Source organism: Salmo salar, chromosome ssa20 (assembly GCF_905237065.1).
Source record: "Salmo salar chromosome ssa20, Ssal_v3.1, whole genome shotgun sequence".
Taxonomy (NCBI): domain Eukaryota; kingdom Metazoa; phylum Chordata; class Actinopteri; order Salmoniformes; family Salmonidae; genus Salmo; species Salmo salar.
In genome coordinates, this window is record NC_059461.1 from 62403236 (window position 1) to 62417182 (window position 13947).

Sequence of the window (13947 nt, forward strand, 5' to 3'; positions counted from 1 at the left end):
GAGGGCTGAAAACAGACCTTACTCTGTAGTGATGGTATGGGGTCTGGACTAGTGCTTAACACACCCCAGAACAGTTCCTGTGGAGGGGAAATAAGAGAGAGGACAAAGGCCTACTCTTTCAATCACACACACAAGAGCACATACACAAAGAAACACTCTCGCTCTCTCAAACACACTTTTCCTCTCTGGCACGCACACACAAGGACACTCTCTCAAACACACCCAGCCGGAGGAAAGCACAGCCCAAGCCCTCAGTGGAAAATGTCTGCATAAAGGAGTTCCTATTCAGTGCATCTCCTTCCTGTGTATTTCAGCAGCCTGCAGCCTCCTCTCCTCAGTAAATATAAAACAGGGTCTGATTCTGATGAGCACAACAGAATTCCTCTGGGCTCAACACGCCTGGCCTGGGCTGACTGTCAGTTCAGAAAGGGAATGTGTTGCCCATGTATGTGTGTGTGCATGTGCAGGGGTGTGTGTGTACATGCGTGTATGGTTACCTCTCTGAGAGCTGTCTGATTTGAGGGATGCCCATGTATTTGTGGAAGTGCTCCAGGACGTTGACTACACCCTGTAGCAGGTTAGCCACCTCGCCATACTGCCTCTTCCTCGTCATTGCCCTGGGACACACACAGAACACAGTTCTAACTTGGAGTTGTGGCTAGTGGCTACACATACAAGCAGCCACTTCAACATGTAGTCAATGGTATATGTGCTAAACTAAGATAGACCGAGCACCTTGCCTTGAGGCAGTAACAGTGCACAATGGTTTCCAATTATCTTAACTTTCCTTTCTTTGTGTAAACTCCTAACTCGAGATGCACATACAGAGCTACATTTACTCAAATCTTCCATGAACATCAATGCATGTACTACAAGAAAGTCTGAGTCGCCCACAAATATTTAATTTAGGATTCATCCCCGTGTAACTTCTAGATGGGTGCTTTTCAAACTATGGGCCGCAGCCCACAGTTGGCCCTCCACGCCCATAGGTGGCACTGTGAGTACCCACTCTAAAGAGTCCACGCCCCCGGCCAGCATGTGCAGGTGGTTGAGGGTGGTGATGGAGGTGGTCAGGTGACGCTTAGCATGGTCCAGCTGTTTGATGTCCCGCGTTATCTCCTTGACCTAAGAGATAGAGGGGTGGGTGGGGGAGGATGAAGGGAAAGAAAGGAGATACAAGGGGCGAGAGGGGGGGCGAGGAGCAGCGCGAGGGGGTGGCGAGGAGCAGCGAGAGAGAGAGGGGGGGCGAGGAGCAGCGAGAGAGAGAGGGGGGGCGAGGAGCAGCGAGAGAGAGAGGGGGGCGAGGAGCAGCGAGAGAGAGAGAGGGGGGCGAGGAGCAGCGAGAGAGAGAGAGGGGGGGCGAGGAGCAGCGAGAGAGAGAGGGGGCGAGCGAGAGAGAGAGGGGGGCGAGCGAGAGAGAGAGGGGGGCGAGCGAGAGAGGGGGCGAGCGAGAGAGGGGGCGAGAGCAGCGAGAGAGGGGGCGAGGAGCAGCGAGAGAGGGGGGCGAGGAGCAGCGAGAGAGGGGGGCGAGGAGCAGCGAGAGAGGGGGCGAGGAGCAGCGAGAGAGGGGGCGAGGAGCAGCGAGAGAGGGGGGGCGAGGAGCAGCGAGAGGGGGGCGAGGAGCAGCGAGAGGGGGGGCGAGGAGCAGCGAGAGGGGGGGCGAGGAGCAGCGAGAGAGGGGGGGCGAGGAGCAGCGAGGGGGGCGAGGAGCAGCGAGAGAGGGGGGGCGAGGAGCAGCGAGAGAGGGGGGGCGAGGAGCAGCGAGAGGGGGGGGCGAGGAGCAGCGAGAGGGGGGGGGGGCGAGGAGCAGAGAGAGAGAGGGGGTGAGGAGCAGAGAGAGAGAGGGGGCGAGGAGCAGAGAGAGAGAGGGGGCGAGGAGCAGAGAGAGAGAGGGGGTTAGGCGAGGAGATGAAAGAGTAATAAGACATCTGTTTGAGTTGAGACATAATTGCTACAACATACCCATTCAGGGAGGGGTTCCTCTCCATTGTTCCCACTCCCTCTTTACCCACGCAGCCCAGCAGCCTTCCTGTGACCCCCCCCCACATACACTTTGTTCTTCTGCCCTCGTGGGGCCTAAAATTAATTTCCATTCAAAATCACATTTTCCCTAACCTTAACCTGTAGCCCTAATCCAAAACCTAAAGCCTAACCCCTTACCATAATTCTAACCCCAATTGTAAACCAAACCCCTATGCTTAAAATAGCCTTTTTCCTTATGGGGACGTGTGAAATGTCCCCACGGAGGAGAATTTTCCTTGTTTTACTATACTTGTGTGGAATTTAGGTCCCCACAAGGAGAGGAAGAACCAACCCACACACAGCAGGCGGTTTTACCTCCACTTATAATAACACTACATTGTATGTCATAGTCCCCAGGGGGCACCCTGTCACACATACACAAACACAAAACAGGGACACCCTGAAGCTTTAGACAGGGTAGACAAGATGGCTCCTGTGGGAGAGTCTGGCTGTGTTTTGTTTGTTTACTCACCATTTGCTCAGATTTCTCAGCCTTGTCCTTAATGTCTTTGATTTTGCCAAAGAGCTGGCTGATGGCTACCTGAGCCTCCTCAAGTGCCTGGGAGGGAGAGAAAGGAGAGAAAGGAGAAAGAGACAAGTTTGAAAGAGGTCATTTAGATACCAGGACTCTCTAAACAAGTTTACTTTCTGGCAGACATCTCTTCAGACACAGTGGGATGTAGCTGACATCTAGCACTAAGGCAAAGAGGGATTCTTTTCAACTTCTCTATCGTCCCTTAGCCTGGTACCAGATCTGTTTGGCATGACAATGGCCATAGGAGTTGGCAAAACAGCACAATAGACCTGGGACCAGGCTATTTAGTCTCGCCTTACAGCAGATCAGAGGCTAGTGTTCACGTAAGAATTTGGCTCTAGGTTTCAAGATTACAGGCTAATCAACCCCATCTTTGTTTAGTAGGAAGAACCAGGGACATTCTGGGGTCATGCTATTCTCCTCTCTTCCTTGTCAGGTTGTATTTATAGGCACCCCAGCAGGGGAATGGAAAACCAAACAAAATGGCGTGATGAGAAACCAGAAGGAACGGCGTGGGGATGAGAAACCTCTCCCACAGTTTGCTCTCACATTCCAGTCGGTAAGAAGAGTGGTCTCCCTCTCCTGCCAGCAGCTGCACACAGAGAGATATCCTACTACCCATTCCCAACCCCATAGCCATGTATTTCAACCCCAAAAACCCATGTTATAGACTAAGTGACTGGCTAGCCAGAGGACCTGCTCATGGCATGCGTTGTCACATCGCTCAGAGAGGGGTGTCAAGCAAAATGTCAAATAAAGTGAAACTCTGGTCAAAAGATGTAGTCTCTCCAATCCTCTAAAAATGTAGTCCTAGTGACTAGTGTTTGGCCACACATTCTTGGAACAACTGGGGTGGAGAACAGAGTGGTGCTTCTTTCACAGAAGTAAACTAATTGCTATTTAATATTTCTATTTTACGCCACGCAGCTGGGCTTTGATGGTCTGAGCTGGGCTTTGGCACTGCCATCTGATGCCAGAATAATTGAGGGTAACTGGCCTAACACTGGCCCAATGTGGGGTGTGTCTGTCTGTGTGTGTGTGTGTGGGGGTAGGGGGGCTCTCCTCTCCTTCTCACAAAGATGGAATCCTAACAGCCGGCACCAGCTGCCTAAAGAATGTACCACTTTTACAAGGCTCTTCAAAAGTGGACGAACAGGGAACACACACACACTCTCTTCCTCACACACAATCTGCTTGTTGACAGCAGTGGATTCCTTTTTGTCTCTGCAGGAAGCAGCATCTATTCTGCTTAGAGGCTTAGCATGATGACAGGGTCACAGAGCCAAACTCAAGGTCACAGGCCGACGCTCTGTATGTGGACACACACACACACACACACACACACACACACACACACACACACACACACACACAGCGGTAGACCCCTCAGTTAAACCAGCGGGCATGCAGGGCAGGCTCTGATAAATAGTAACCACGTAGTCTGTTACCAGGAAAAAGCTAGGAAAGTCAGGGAAAGGAAGCTGAGAAACTTGGTTGGTCATGACCTGTTGAGGGTTGCCACTGGCCAGGACCATCAACATACTTAGAATACTTTACAAAATGCCTCCTTTCTGCCTCACTTCCTTGAGCTTACCATTGATTGAATAAGTGAAAGCAAGGTCTCTACAGTAACTGCTTTCACCAATCCAACCCTCTCAGATCTGTGATTACTTCAGAGGGAGGGAGGATGACATTTGAGGTCGACCGATTAAAATCGGCATGGCCGATTAATTAGGGCCGATTTCAGGTTTTCATAACAATCGGTAATAGGCATTTTTGGACGCCGATTATGGCTGATTACATCGCACTCCACGAGGAGACTGCGTGGCAGGCTGACTACCTGTTACGCGAGTGCAGCAAGGAGCCAAGGTAAGTTGCTAGCTAGCATTAAACGTATCTTAAACAAAACAATCAATCTTAATCACTAGTTAACTACACATGGTTGATGATATTACTAGTTTAACTAGCTTGTCCTGCATTGCAAATAATCAATGCGGTGCCTGTTAATTTATCGAATCACAGCCTACTTCGACAAACGGGTGATGATTTAGTCGTTGCACCAACGTACCTAACCATAAACATCAATGCCTTTTTTTAAATCAATACACAAGTTATATATATTTTTTAAACTGCATATTTAGTTAAAAGAAATTCATGTTTGCAGGCAATATTAACTAGGGAAATTGTGTCACTTCTCTTGCGTTCAGTGCAACAGAGTCAGGGTATATGCAGCAGTTTGGGCTGCCTGGCTCGTTGCGAACTGTGTGAAGACCATTTCTTCCTAACAAAGACCGTAATTAATTTGCGAGAATTGTACAGAATTATGACATAACATTGAAGGTTGTGCAATGTAACAGCAATATTTAGACTTGGGGTTGCCACCCGTTCGATAAAATACGGAACGGTTCCGTATTTCACTGAAAGAATAAACGTTTTGTTTTCAAAATGATAGTTTCCGGATTTGACCATATTAATGACCTAAGGCTCATATTTCTGTGTGTTTATTATATTATAATTAAGTCTATGATTTGATATTTGATAGAGCAGTCTGAGAGGTGGTAGGCAGCAGCAGGCTCGTAAGCATTCATTCAAACAGCACTTTCGCCAGCAGCTCTTCACAATGCTTGAAGCACAGCTCTGTTTATGACTTCAAGCCTATCAACTCCCGAGATTAGGCTGGCAATACTATAGTGCCTATAAGAACATCCAATAGTCAAAGGTATATGAAATACAAATGGTATAGAGAGAAATAGTCCTATAATAACTACAACCTGAAACGTCTTAACTGGAAATATTGATAACTCATGTTAAAAGGAACCACCAGCTTTCATATGTTCTCATGTCCTAAGCAAGGAACTTAAACGTTAGCTTTTTTACATGGCAAATATTGCACTTTTACTTTCTTCTCCAACACTGTGTTTTTCCATTATTTAAACCAAATTGAACATGATTCATTATTTATTGGAGACTAAATCGATTTTATTTATGTATTATATTAAGTTAACATAAGTGTTCATTCAGTATTTTTGTAATTGTAATTATTACACACACACACACACACACAAATCAGCACCGGCTTTTTTTGGTCCTCCAATAATTGGTATCGGCGTTAAAATCAGTCTGTCGACCTCTAGATGTTATTTTGATTCAAACAGGCCCTGAGAGACAAACTACCTTTAAAACACCTTAAGAACCCAGCAGAATACTAATTCCATAACAGCCTGAGGCCCAAACAACCAATACCAAAAACACACACACATAACCGACACACACGCTGAGTAGAGCCCATAGTCTGAAGACCCTGATAAAGACCCTGAGAAGCCAGCTTGCCTGGCCTATCTCCCCCTAATGTTAATTTCCTGTGTTTAGCCAAGTGTCTGAGCATTGGGAAGGGAGTGGGGAGACCACAACCCAGCACACGTCTGCCTGGCTGAGATCGCTATCTCTACTACGCCCCCATCCATCCCCTGTTCCAACCCAGTCCCAGATGGGGGAGAGGCCACATTTCAACCCCACAGAAATAGAGCACTGTCAGCCACACATGTGGACTGTATTTTGAGATTTTTGGAGGGGAAGGCAGGGCGGGCGGTGAGAGAGAAGTTTCTTCACTGACAGATATGAAGAGATGTGGATGTCCCCCACAATGACAAGTCACGCATTCCTCCTATCCATATACCCTGTAGTTTATTGGGTAGGCCTAGGTCGTAGATAGTAAATTAAGACCTTTTTCAACATTCAATAAACAGTATACAAGGCATTCTTCATATTTACCAAGCTCTTATCATACTGAACATACACATTTGTTCATAAAGCAAACAGGCGAGGCCACAATAAGTAGCCTATTCTCTGCACAAAGTACTCCATAATAACAGGGACAGAAATATATTCTGGTATATTACAGGAGAGGGCAAAGGCATTGAGAATCTAGTATAAAGAGCTGGATGCTTGGTCCATAGAAATAGAATGAGCATATATTTGTATGGGCATGTCCATTCTAGTCATTCTATTTCTGTGGTTGGGTGGGTCACTAGTGTGTCCAACGTACATGGTAACCGACACATTAACCCAGTGTTAAAGGATATGTTCATACTGTTTTGGGGAAAAGAAACAGCAACACATCAACAGAGATGAACATCAGAGAATGAGAGACGGAAAGAAAGAGAGATGAATGACAAAGGAAGAGAGTGACCGAGAGTTTTCCATACTGCATGTAATATATTGTTGATGTGTGTTGTGTTTGTATGCTGAGGTCACAAAATGAAATTCCATGTAAATGGACAATAAAGTACATGGTATGAAAAACTGAGAGACAAAGAAAAGACAGGAAGGGTTACACAGCAGACAAAAGAGCAGAGAACCCAACTTGAAGCAGTAAACTTCCCTTTCTGAATTTAGATTAAATATTTATGTTATGTTTGCTTCTCAAGGAGGTTCCCATTCCATCTCAGTGTTCCTAATAAGTACATCCAGATGCCAGGTGCTACAGTAAGACATCCGCATGCACACACAATAACCATAACCCATCCACATGCCGGCCGGCCGGATCCCCACCCACTGCCTCATTGACGACCATAAAGCCCCACAGATGACCTGACCATGTGGGGACATCCAGCTGCACATGGGAAATGTACAGTGTATAGCTGGATAATGGTTATGGTGACTGAGCCATGCAAGCTCAATGCAGTTAACATTTTCTGACATGAATGGCTAGGCTACATGTAATTGATAACAAATGTTTGGTTTGTTAATGAGCCTCTCTCCCACTCCTATAACGCCCCACCCTCCCTCCAACACCGAGCCTCACTGTTCCATACTGACTCAATGCAGCCACAATTAGCTTGTTGAGAACAATGAATCAATTTCCTCAGGGAAGAAACAGTTTCCTTTTTTATTTTGTCTGCAAAGTTTCATAATCAGGAGAACAATAGTATGTCTGAGCGACTTATTCATCACTTATAAATTGTTTACTGTGAGATTGTAAAGACTAAAAAGAATGGGGAGGAATGGAAGCAACTAGAGTTGACTTAAATGGGATTCAGGCAGTTTAAAACTGCAGTGAACCAGTGAGACATGTTTGGCCTTCTGGTCCATGTTACCATGACGATGGGCTGGCCAGACCACTTGTAGCTGCTTTTGACAGCTGCTTAGTAAAAGAGCTGGCAAACGACAACAAACCAGTCAGAACTGCTTAGAGAAGACTTAATGGAATGATTTTCCAGTGTGTGTGTAATTCATTCCATCATAATCAACATCATCAAAGAGCCCCTTCCTAGTCCTAGGACTCTCATATGCACCCACATACATACATACACCCAAATTACCCCATCTGCTCCAAATATCCCTGGCATTCCGATTTCATCTACCCCTCCCCTGGGGACTGGGCATCTAAATCTCCATCCGCACCCGGCTCTGCTGATCACTGCCAGTCTGCCGCCCCTACAGACTAAATTTAAGGGGAATCTTTCCAGCCCTTCTCCACCCTTGTTCTTTCCTCCATCTTTTGTGAACTTTCTGTTCTCTGTCTTGCCCTTTGTCATTAGGAGCGCTCAGTTAAGTAGGTGGATTTGACACCTTGGGACACACAACAACTTTATGTCCTTTTCTCCTCTCCTGTTCTCGCTCTCTCCATCTTTCTGTCTGCAGAAAGGATCTTCCCTCAGCTCTGTGGGAGATGTGGATGGTTCAGAGGCCCTCGGCTACGCGGCCACCAGACCAGAAACCCAACGGTACAGTACAGTGCCATGCTTTCGTGCTTACCAACCCCATGGGTTAGTGGATTCTGTCCAGAACATTTCTGATAATCCAGCGGTAACAGAGCAGGACGAGACCACCATCACAGAAACACACCGAAACAGCTCCCCCATCAGGTGTCACGATCCCCTCAAAATCACAGTTCCCTGACAGAGCGAGGGTCTGCATTACAGTACATCAATGTTTTTCCCAACGTTCTCAGACGAGAAACAGCGGGACACCAAACCACAGGTCCAAATGAAACCCCTGAATAAAGGAGGGGAATCATTCCCTGTAGGACAGCAGTAGTTCTAACAGTAGGGAACGGGAAGGTTCTGACTCATCCTGTCCGTCTCCATGGCATTAGTGAGGACAGAGAAACAGAAGAAGGAGTACCAACATATTTGTCTGGGTTAGGAGTAATAACACTGGGGAAAAGGTTGCAAAACATCTCAGTTCACCAGTCTGTTGGATGAAGTGTGTGTGTGTGTGTGTATAGTGGCATGTGAGAGACAGCAGGTGTGTACAGAGTGTGAGACTGAGGCAGCAGCAACATGCTACAGTCTTGTAGCCACAAAGTCAACCCTCTGTGGGGGCCCACCAGTGTAGACTGACTGGCTGTCTCTCTCTCCACCAAAAGTCCCTACTGGGTCTCACAGTAAGCTGCTACTGCTGTTCATCTATCAAAGCACTCTGTCGCTGAGCCCAGTGCTACATACCAAGCATACCAAAACACACACACACACACATAGACACCACCCTTCCAAACATGCACACATGTGCTGACACATGCACACACCTTAATCCTTAAATTAGCTCATAAATAACAACCAACAACCTAAGTATTTACACAAGAGTCAGGGATATTTTCCAGGAAAATGATCCAAGAACAACAGGTAGCCACACACTGAAGAGTAATCCCAGACGGTCCCCTCACTCACCTGTCTGCCATCCTGGCCCACATTGGTCTGGCCCCTCACCACCGTCCTGATGTTGTCATCCAGACACCTGAATGAACACACACAAAATAAATCATATTCTGTCAAACTCATTAAAAATACAATAATAATAATAATAATAATAACAACAACAACAAAGTGAGGTCACTCACCGAATCTTCAGACGGATCTTGTTGACCACATCATCTATATTAGCCAGTGACTGTGAGGAAACAGGGGTATCATGATTATGTATTAACTAAACTCCATTCGTCACACAAAACCAAGTTGTATGGACTGATTTGGATGATGAAGGATCCTTTTCTAATGTTAAAGGTACGCAGGCAGCACCATCTAGTGGGCATTTCATCATGATTATTACCTTCTACCTTTGTTTTGCTAGGCCATACCAATATTTTTTAATGTTTAAATACATTTTTTGAAAAGTGAGGAGAGCAAGCAAAGAAATTAAAGTAGACACTTTTAAAAATACTACAACATCATTATTTCAATACCTAGTGACCTAATCAAGAGATTTTTGCATCTTTGGGAGGCTAAAAGATATTGTTCAGCCATAATTCAAGAGGAAGTTGTCTCTCTTTACTGGAAACATGAGGACATGATTTTTACTATGATCGTGCAGGTTCAGATTTTTACATTTGTATCGCCTTTTTTTAGCCTGGCTGACGAGACTCACGTGGAAAACAGCGAGGGAGAGCTGTGACACTTGTCTGTTCACAGGAGTCAGTTTGTCGTTTCCATATTCACACAAAAATTGATTTGAGCTTTGATTTGTTATCCCAAACGTTTTTTCCCCAGGGAGATTTCCCCTGGGGGGTTGAAAACAACACATTTCACTGCACCTATCCCGTGTATGTGACAATAAAAAAAGTGTACCTCTCATTGTTTGGATTTAAAAATTCAACACTTGTAATGTAAGGGGTCGGTGCTCGGGGGCCATAGCCCAGTTCAACAGAGAGCAGCTTAAATGAACCCCCTCAATCGGTAATTCGACGCATCGTGCCTACAACATCAAGGAGCTTTTCCAGACGAGATTCCCTGTAAACACGCCACTTCAATACAACTATGACCATAACTGACTTTTTTGCAGCAGGTTAGGAGAATTAGGTTAATGTTAGGAAAAGGTTTAGGGTTAGTGAAAATGCTCTCCTAACCTGCTACAAAAAGTAACTTTCGGTCATAGATGTATCAAAGTCCCTTTCCAGACTGAAGTCAGGAAGACTTTGAGTTTGGTGTCAGCCAGCTGCTAGACTATAACTTTGTATCATCATGTAACAACAACATATATATGAAATGATATAGCTGAGGAACGCAAAAGTAGTATCCAAGACTAGAGCCTTGGTGTAATATAAAGGGACTTTAGTTTCTGTGAAGGACTCCAGTCTTACCTGCTCAGTAGGAAACAATGTATTGATGTATTCCACAGCATTAAAATCTGCTCTGTCCAATGGGTCTTGACTGGGGAAAACCTAAGGCATATAAATATGGCTCATTAAATACATGTTGTTGGTTATGTTTCACTCTATTGGATCACTCCACGGCGGAGGGATACATCCGAGGTGAGGATTTACAGATTTACTCCCCTGTACACCTGTGTCACGGCTGGGGTCCGCCGCTATATATAGATCCCATGACCGCGACACGTTTTCTTTCATTTTCTCGGCGGATGTCCGTATGGTTTGAGGTACAAACTTTTTGAAATTCGCTTGGTAAGTCACTGGTAAGTGTAATATCTTGCGTGGAAGTATACTCACTGGCAGTTTGCAGCCTGGAGCAGCTGGCCACATGGCCTGCCCCTCCTCTTGAGTGCTCCACTCGCTGCATGCGGTTGATCTGTATCTTCCGCCCGTGGTTTGTAGTGCTTGTGTTCCGTTAGCATTACACTACGACTCTGTGCATCCATTAATATATTGGTGGCTCTTGCTGCCACAAACTGTATTTACCTTACACAACTTGCAGGCTAGCTTGTTTTGTGTGTGTTGTGAATTGTTTTTACATGCTGTCTCTGCTAATTACCCTACATGGGTTTTCTTGTTCTTTCTCCTGCAGAATACAAGAGTATGGTGGTGGGCTGCCACTACGTTGAGACATTTACTTTGGAGTTCCTTGGTGGAGTTACTCCATCATATGGTGCTGTTTTTTGTTTTCTGCTTAGATATTAAACCGGCTAGGTAATATTGCAGTTGGCGTAAAACAAAAACACATATATCAAATCCATTACCTGACAGGGTAATTTATCCCTCACCGGGTTCCTGTACCTCCAACCGGGTCACGACATATCTCTCCCAGGGCGTCGGACCCCTGCTCCGTGGCCTTGTTGACTTGGCTGAGCTTATAGCTTCCCTTTGTGACAGGTGTGATGCTGGCATCCCCCTGGGGATCCGCATACCTTGTGTATGCACTGCCTGGGTTTGAGCCATACTGGATGTCTGTTTTGTGTGGTGTTTTTAGAACGCCTGGACCTGGCGCGATTGGAGGCCATGTGCAAGTGGGTCGGCCAGGCTGGGGACGAGCTCCCTCCCTCAGGAGTGGTGCGGCAACGAGCTGTTAGTCCGTCTACTGGGCCCAGAGTCGGACTGCTGGGACCACCTTGAACGGAGGGTGCATGCCCTGCGTCAGGAGGTTGATAGCTTAGATGGCAACGACAGCTGTTCCCTGTTGGCCAGTAATAGGCTGTTCCTGGGGGATGCTGGCACTGCTTACCACGTGAGCAGGGCTACCAGCCTGACATGCCGTCAGCGGCTCGAGAGGCTATGAGGAGCCTACTCACTTGGGTAGCCATTGCACTGTGGTTTGTGACGCTGGACCCGATAGATGCGTACTTCCATGTTCCTGTTCACCCAGTTTATTGGCAGTACCTCCAATCCGCTTTCGAAGGGAGGGCTTACGAATTCATGGTTCTTCCCTTCGGCCTCCCCTTGGCATCCCACACTTTCACAAAGTGCATGGACGCTGTCCTGGCACCTCTCACATCCCGAGGATTGTTGATCCTCAATTACCTGGATGATTGGCCATTTGTGCCCCGACCAGGACTCAGGTCCTGTCAGACAGAGGCATGCTCCTGACCCACATCGGTGGGCTAGGCATTATTGTAAACGACAAGTAGTCGTCTGACAACCACCCAGAGGATCGCCTTCATTGGCATGGAACTGGACTCAGTTCTCATGAGAGCACGCCTGCCCACCAGCAGCGTTCAGGCTATCTTATCTTGCCTCGACCACTTTCGGCAGGGGTGGGTGGTATCTGCCCTAACCTGCCTTGTTGATTCCCCTGGGCCTGCTCCATATCCGGCCTCTTCAACGGTGGTTCAACTCCCACCACCTGCACCCAAAGCGCAACCATTACCTACGGGTGACCGCACAGTGCCTAGGGGCAATATAAAGTCAAGAGAAGAAAAAGCCTAGAAGGAGGAGAGATGACTAGAAACGATTCGGTTGACCGTTTTGTGTTTATTCATTGGCGGAGTAGAGGACCTTGTGCATTTCAGGTAAAATAACTCAATGTTTATATCCCAGGACAAATTAGCTAGCAACAGCAAGCTAGCTAAATAGGACAAATTAGCTAGCAAGTGCAAGCTAGCTAGCTAAATTGCCATAAATGTTTGATGTTTTTTGACCTGCACCCAAATTAATAGGAATGTTTCAGAGTTTGTTTTGATATTTTAACCTGCGTGTCGTGATCGCGTTTGGTGTGGGGGGACAAAATACATTTATGCTCGATGGTACACGCGCAAAGCCGGTTTGGAATCCGTGTTAGTGTCAGTTTCAATGACAGGTACCAGTAAGGCCGGGGTGGCAATCTGTCTGGCTTTTACCAAAAGGGAGGTTGCAGTTGTTAGACAAAGCGAGTTAGTCAGTTAACGTTACCTAGCTAGAAATACAAAACCTAAGAGACAATATGACTGTTTACATGTATTTTAAATAACTTATCTAGCTGTACGCAAAGGTCCCTAAAACAGCTAACAACCCTAATGTATGGCTGGCTGGCTAACTAGGACAACAACACAGCTAACATTAGGTAAGCTAGCTATCTAGCTCATGCCTGAATACAGATTACTATTTTCATTGTAGATAAGAAACTATCCCACTTAGCACACGATTACCTGCTCGATGGCCAACTGCACCTCTGGAGTAAGGTGCAAAATAGCCTCCAAATCCTCCGCAAATTCCAATTCTTCCTCCTCCATCATAATGAACAACTAGCTAACTACCGCAGAAAGCAGAGCCAGGTCTTCGCCTCCTTCTTCTGGGGATTTTACATGGCGGTTGGCAACCAACTTTAAGGTGCATTACCGCCACCAACTGGACTGGAGTGTGAACCAGAGACAGAAAGGCCTAAATCCTACCCAATATTCTCGTCTCCTTAAGGACACGAAATACATAATTAAATACTACATCCCCCTGAAGATTTACCCAGCAGTGCACTTAATCTTGTCTCTTCAACCCCATTACTCCTCAAACCTAATAACAATCGCTCCCTTTCCCTCCAATATTTCTGGCACTGAAATAGAATGTGTTCCACTGTCTCCATCTCCTCCTGACAATGATCGCACCTCCCAGTTGGATGTTTCCCCACCAATTTCAATGTATTATTGAGCATTGTGTGTCCCAGTCTCAGCCTTGTGATTACATTTTCCTCCCTTCTCTCTCGGCCTGAGGACCTCCCTTTGCTTCTAACCACTGTTTTTAACCACCCTTTACA

The 13947-nt window shown here is 46.4% G+C and overlaps 1 protein-coding gene across 1 annotated transcript in view; it reads right to left on the bottom strand.

Moving 5' to 3' along the window:
* LOC106581042 (vacuolar protein sorting-associated protein 53 homolog) overlaps positions 1 to 13515 on the bottom strand; it is a 32013-nt gene extending 18498 nt beyond the window's left edge. Inside the window, exons 1-7 of the mRNA XM_014162716.2 lie at positions 13349 to 13515; positions 10635 to 10715; positions 9399 to 9448; positions 9229 to 9295; positions 2495 to 2581; positions 1010 to 1125; positions 498 to 617 (exon numbers count right to left, since the gene is read on the bottom strand). Coding sequence (XP_014018191.1) covers positions 498 to 617; positions 1010 to 1125; positions 2495 to 2581; positions 9229 to 9295; positions 9399 to 9448; positions 10635 to 10715; positions 13349 to 13435 — 608 coding nt within the window. The 5' untranslated portion in view covers positions 13436 to 13515. The remainder of the gene's footprint in view (positions 1 to 497; positions 618 to 1009; positions 1126 to 2494; positions 2582 to 9228; positions 9296 to 9398; positions 9449 to 10634; positions 10716 to 13348) is intronic.
* Positions 13516 to 13947: the final 432 nt, after the last annotated feature.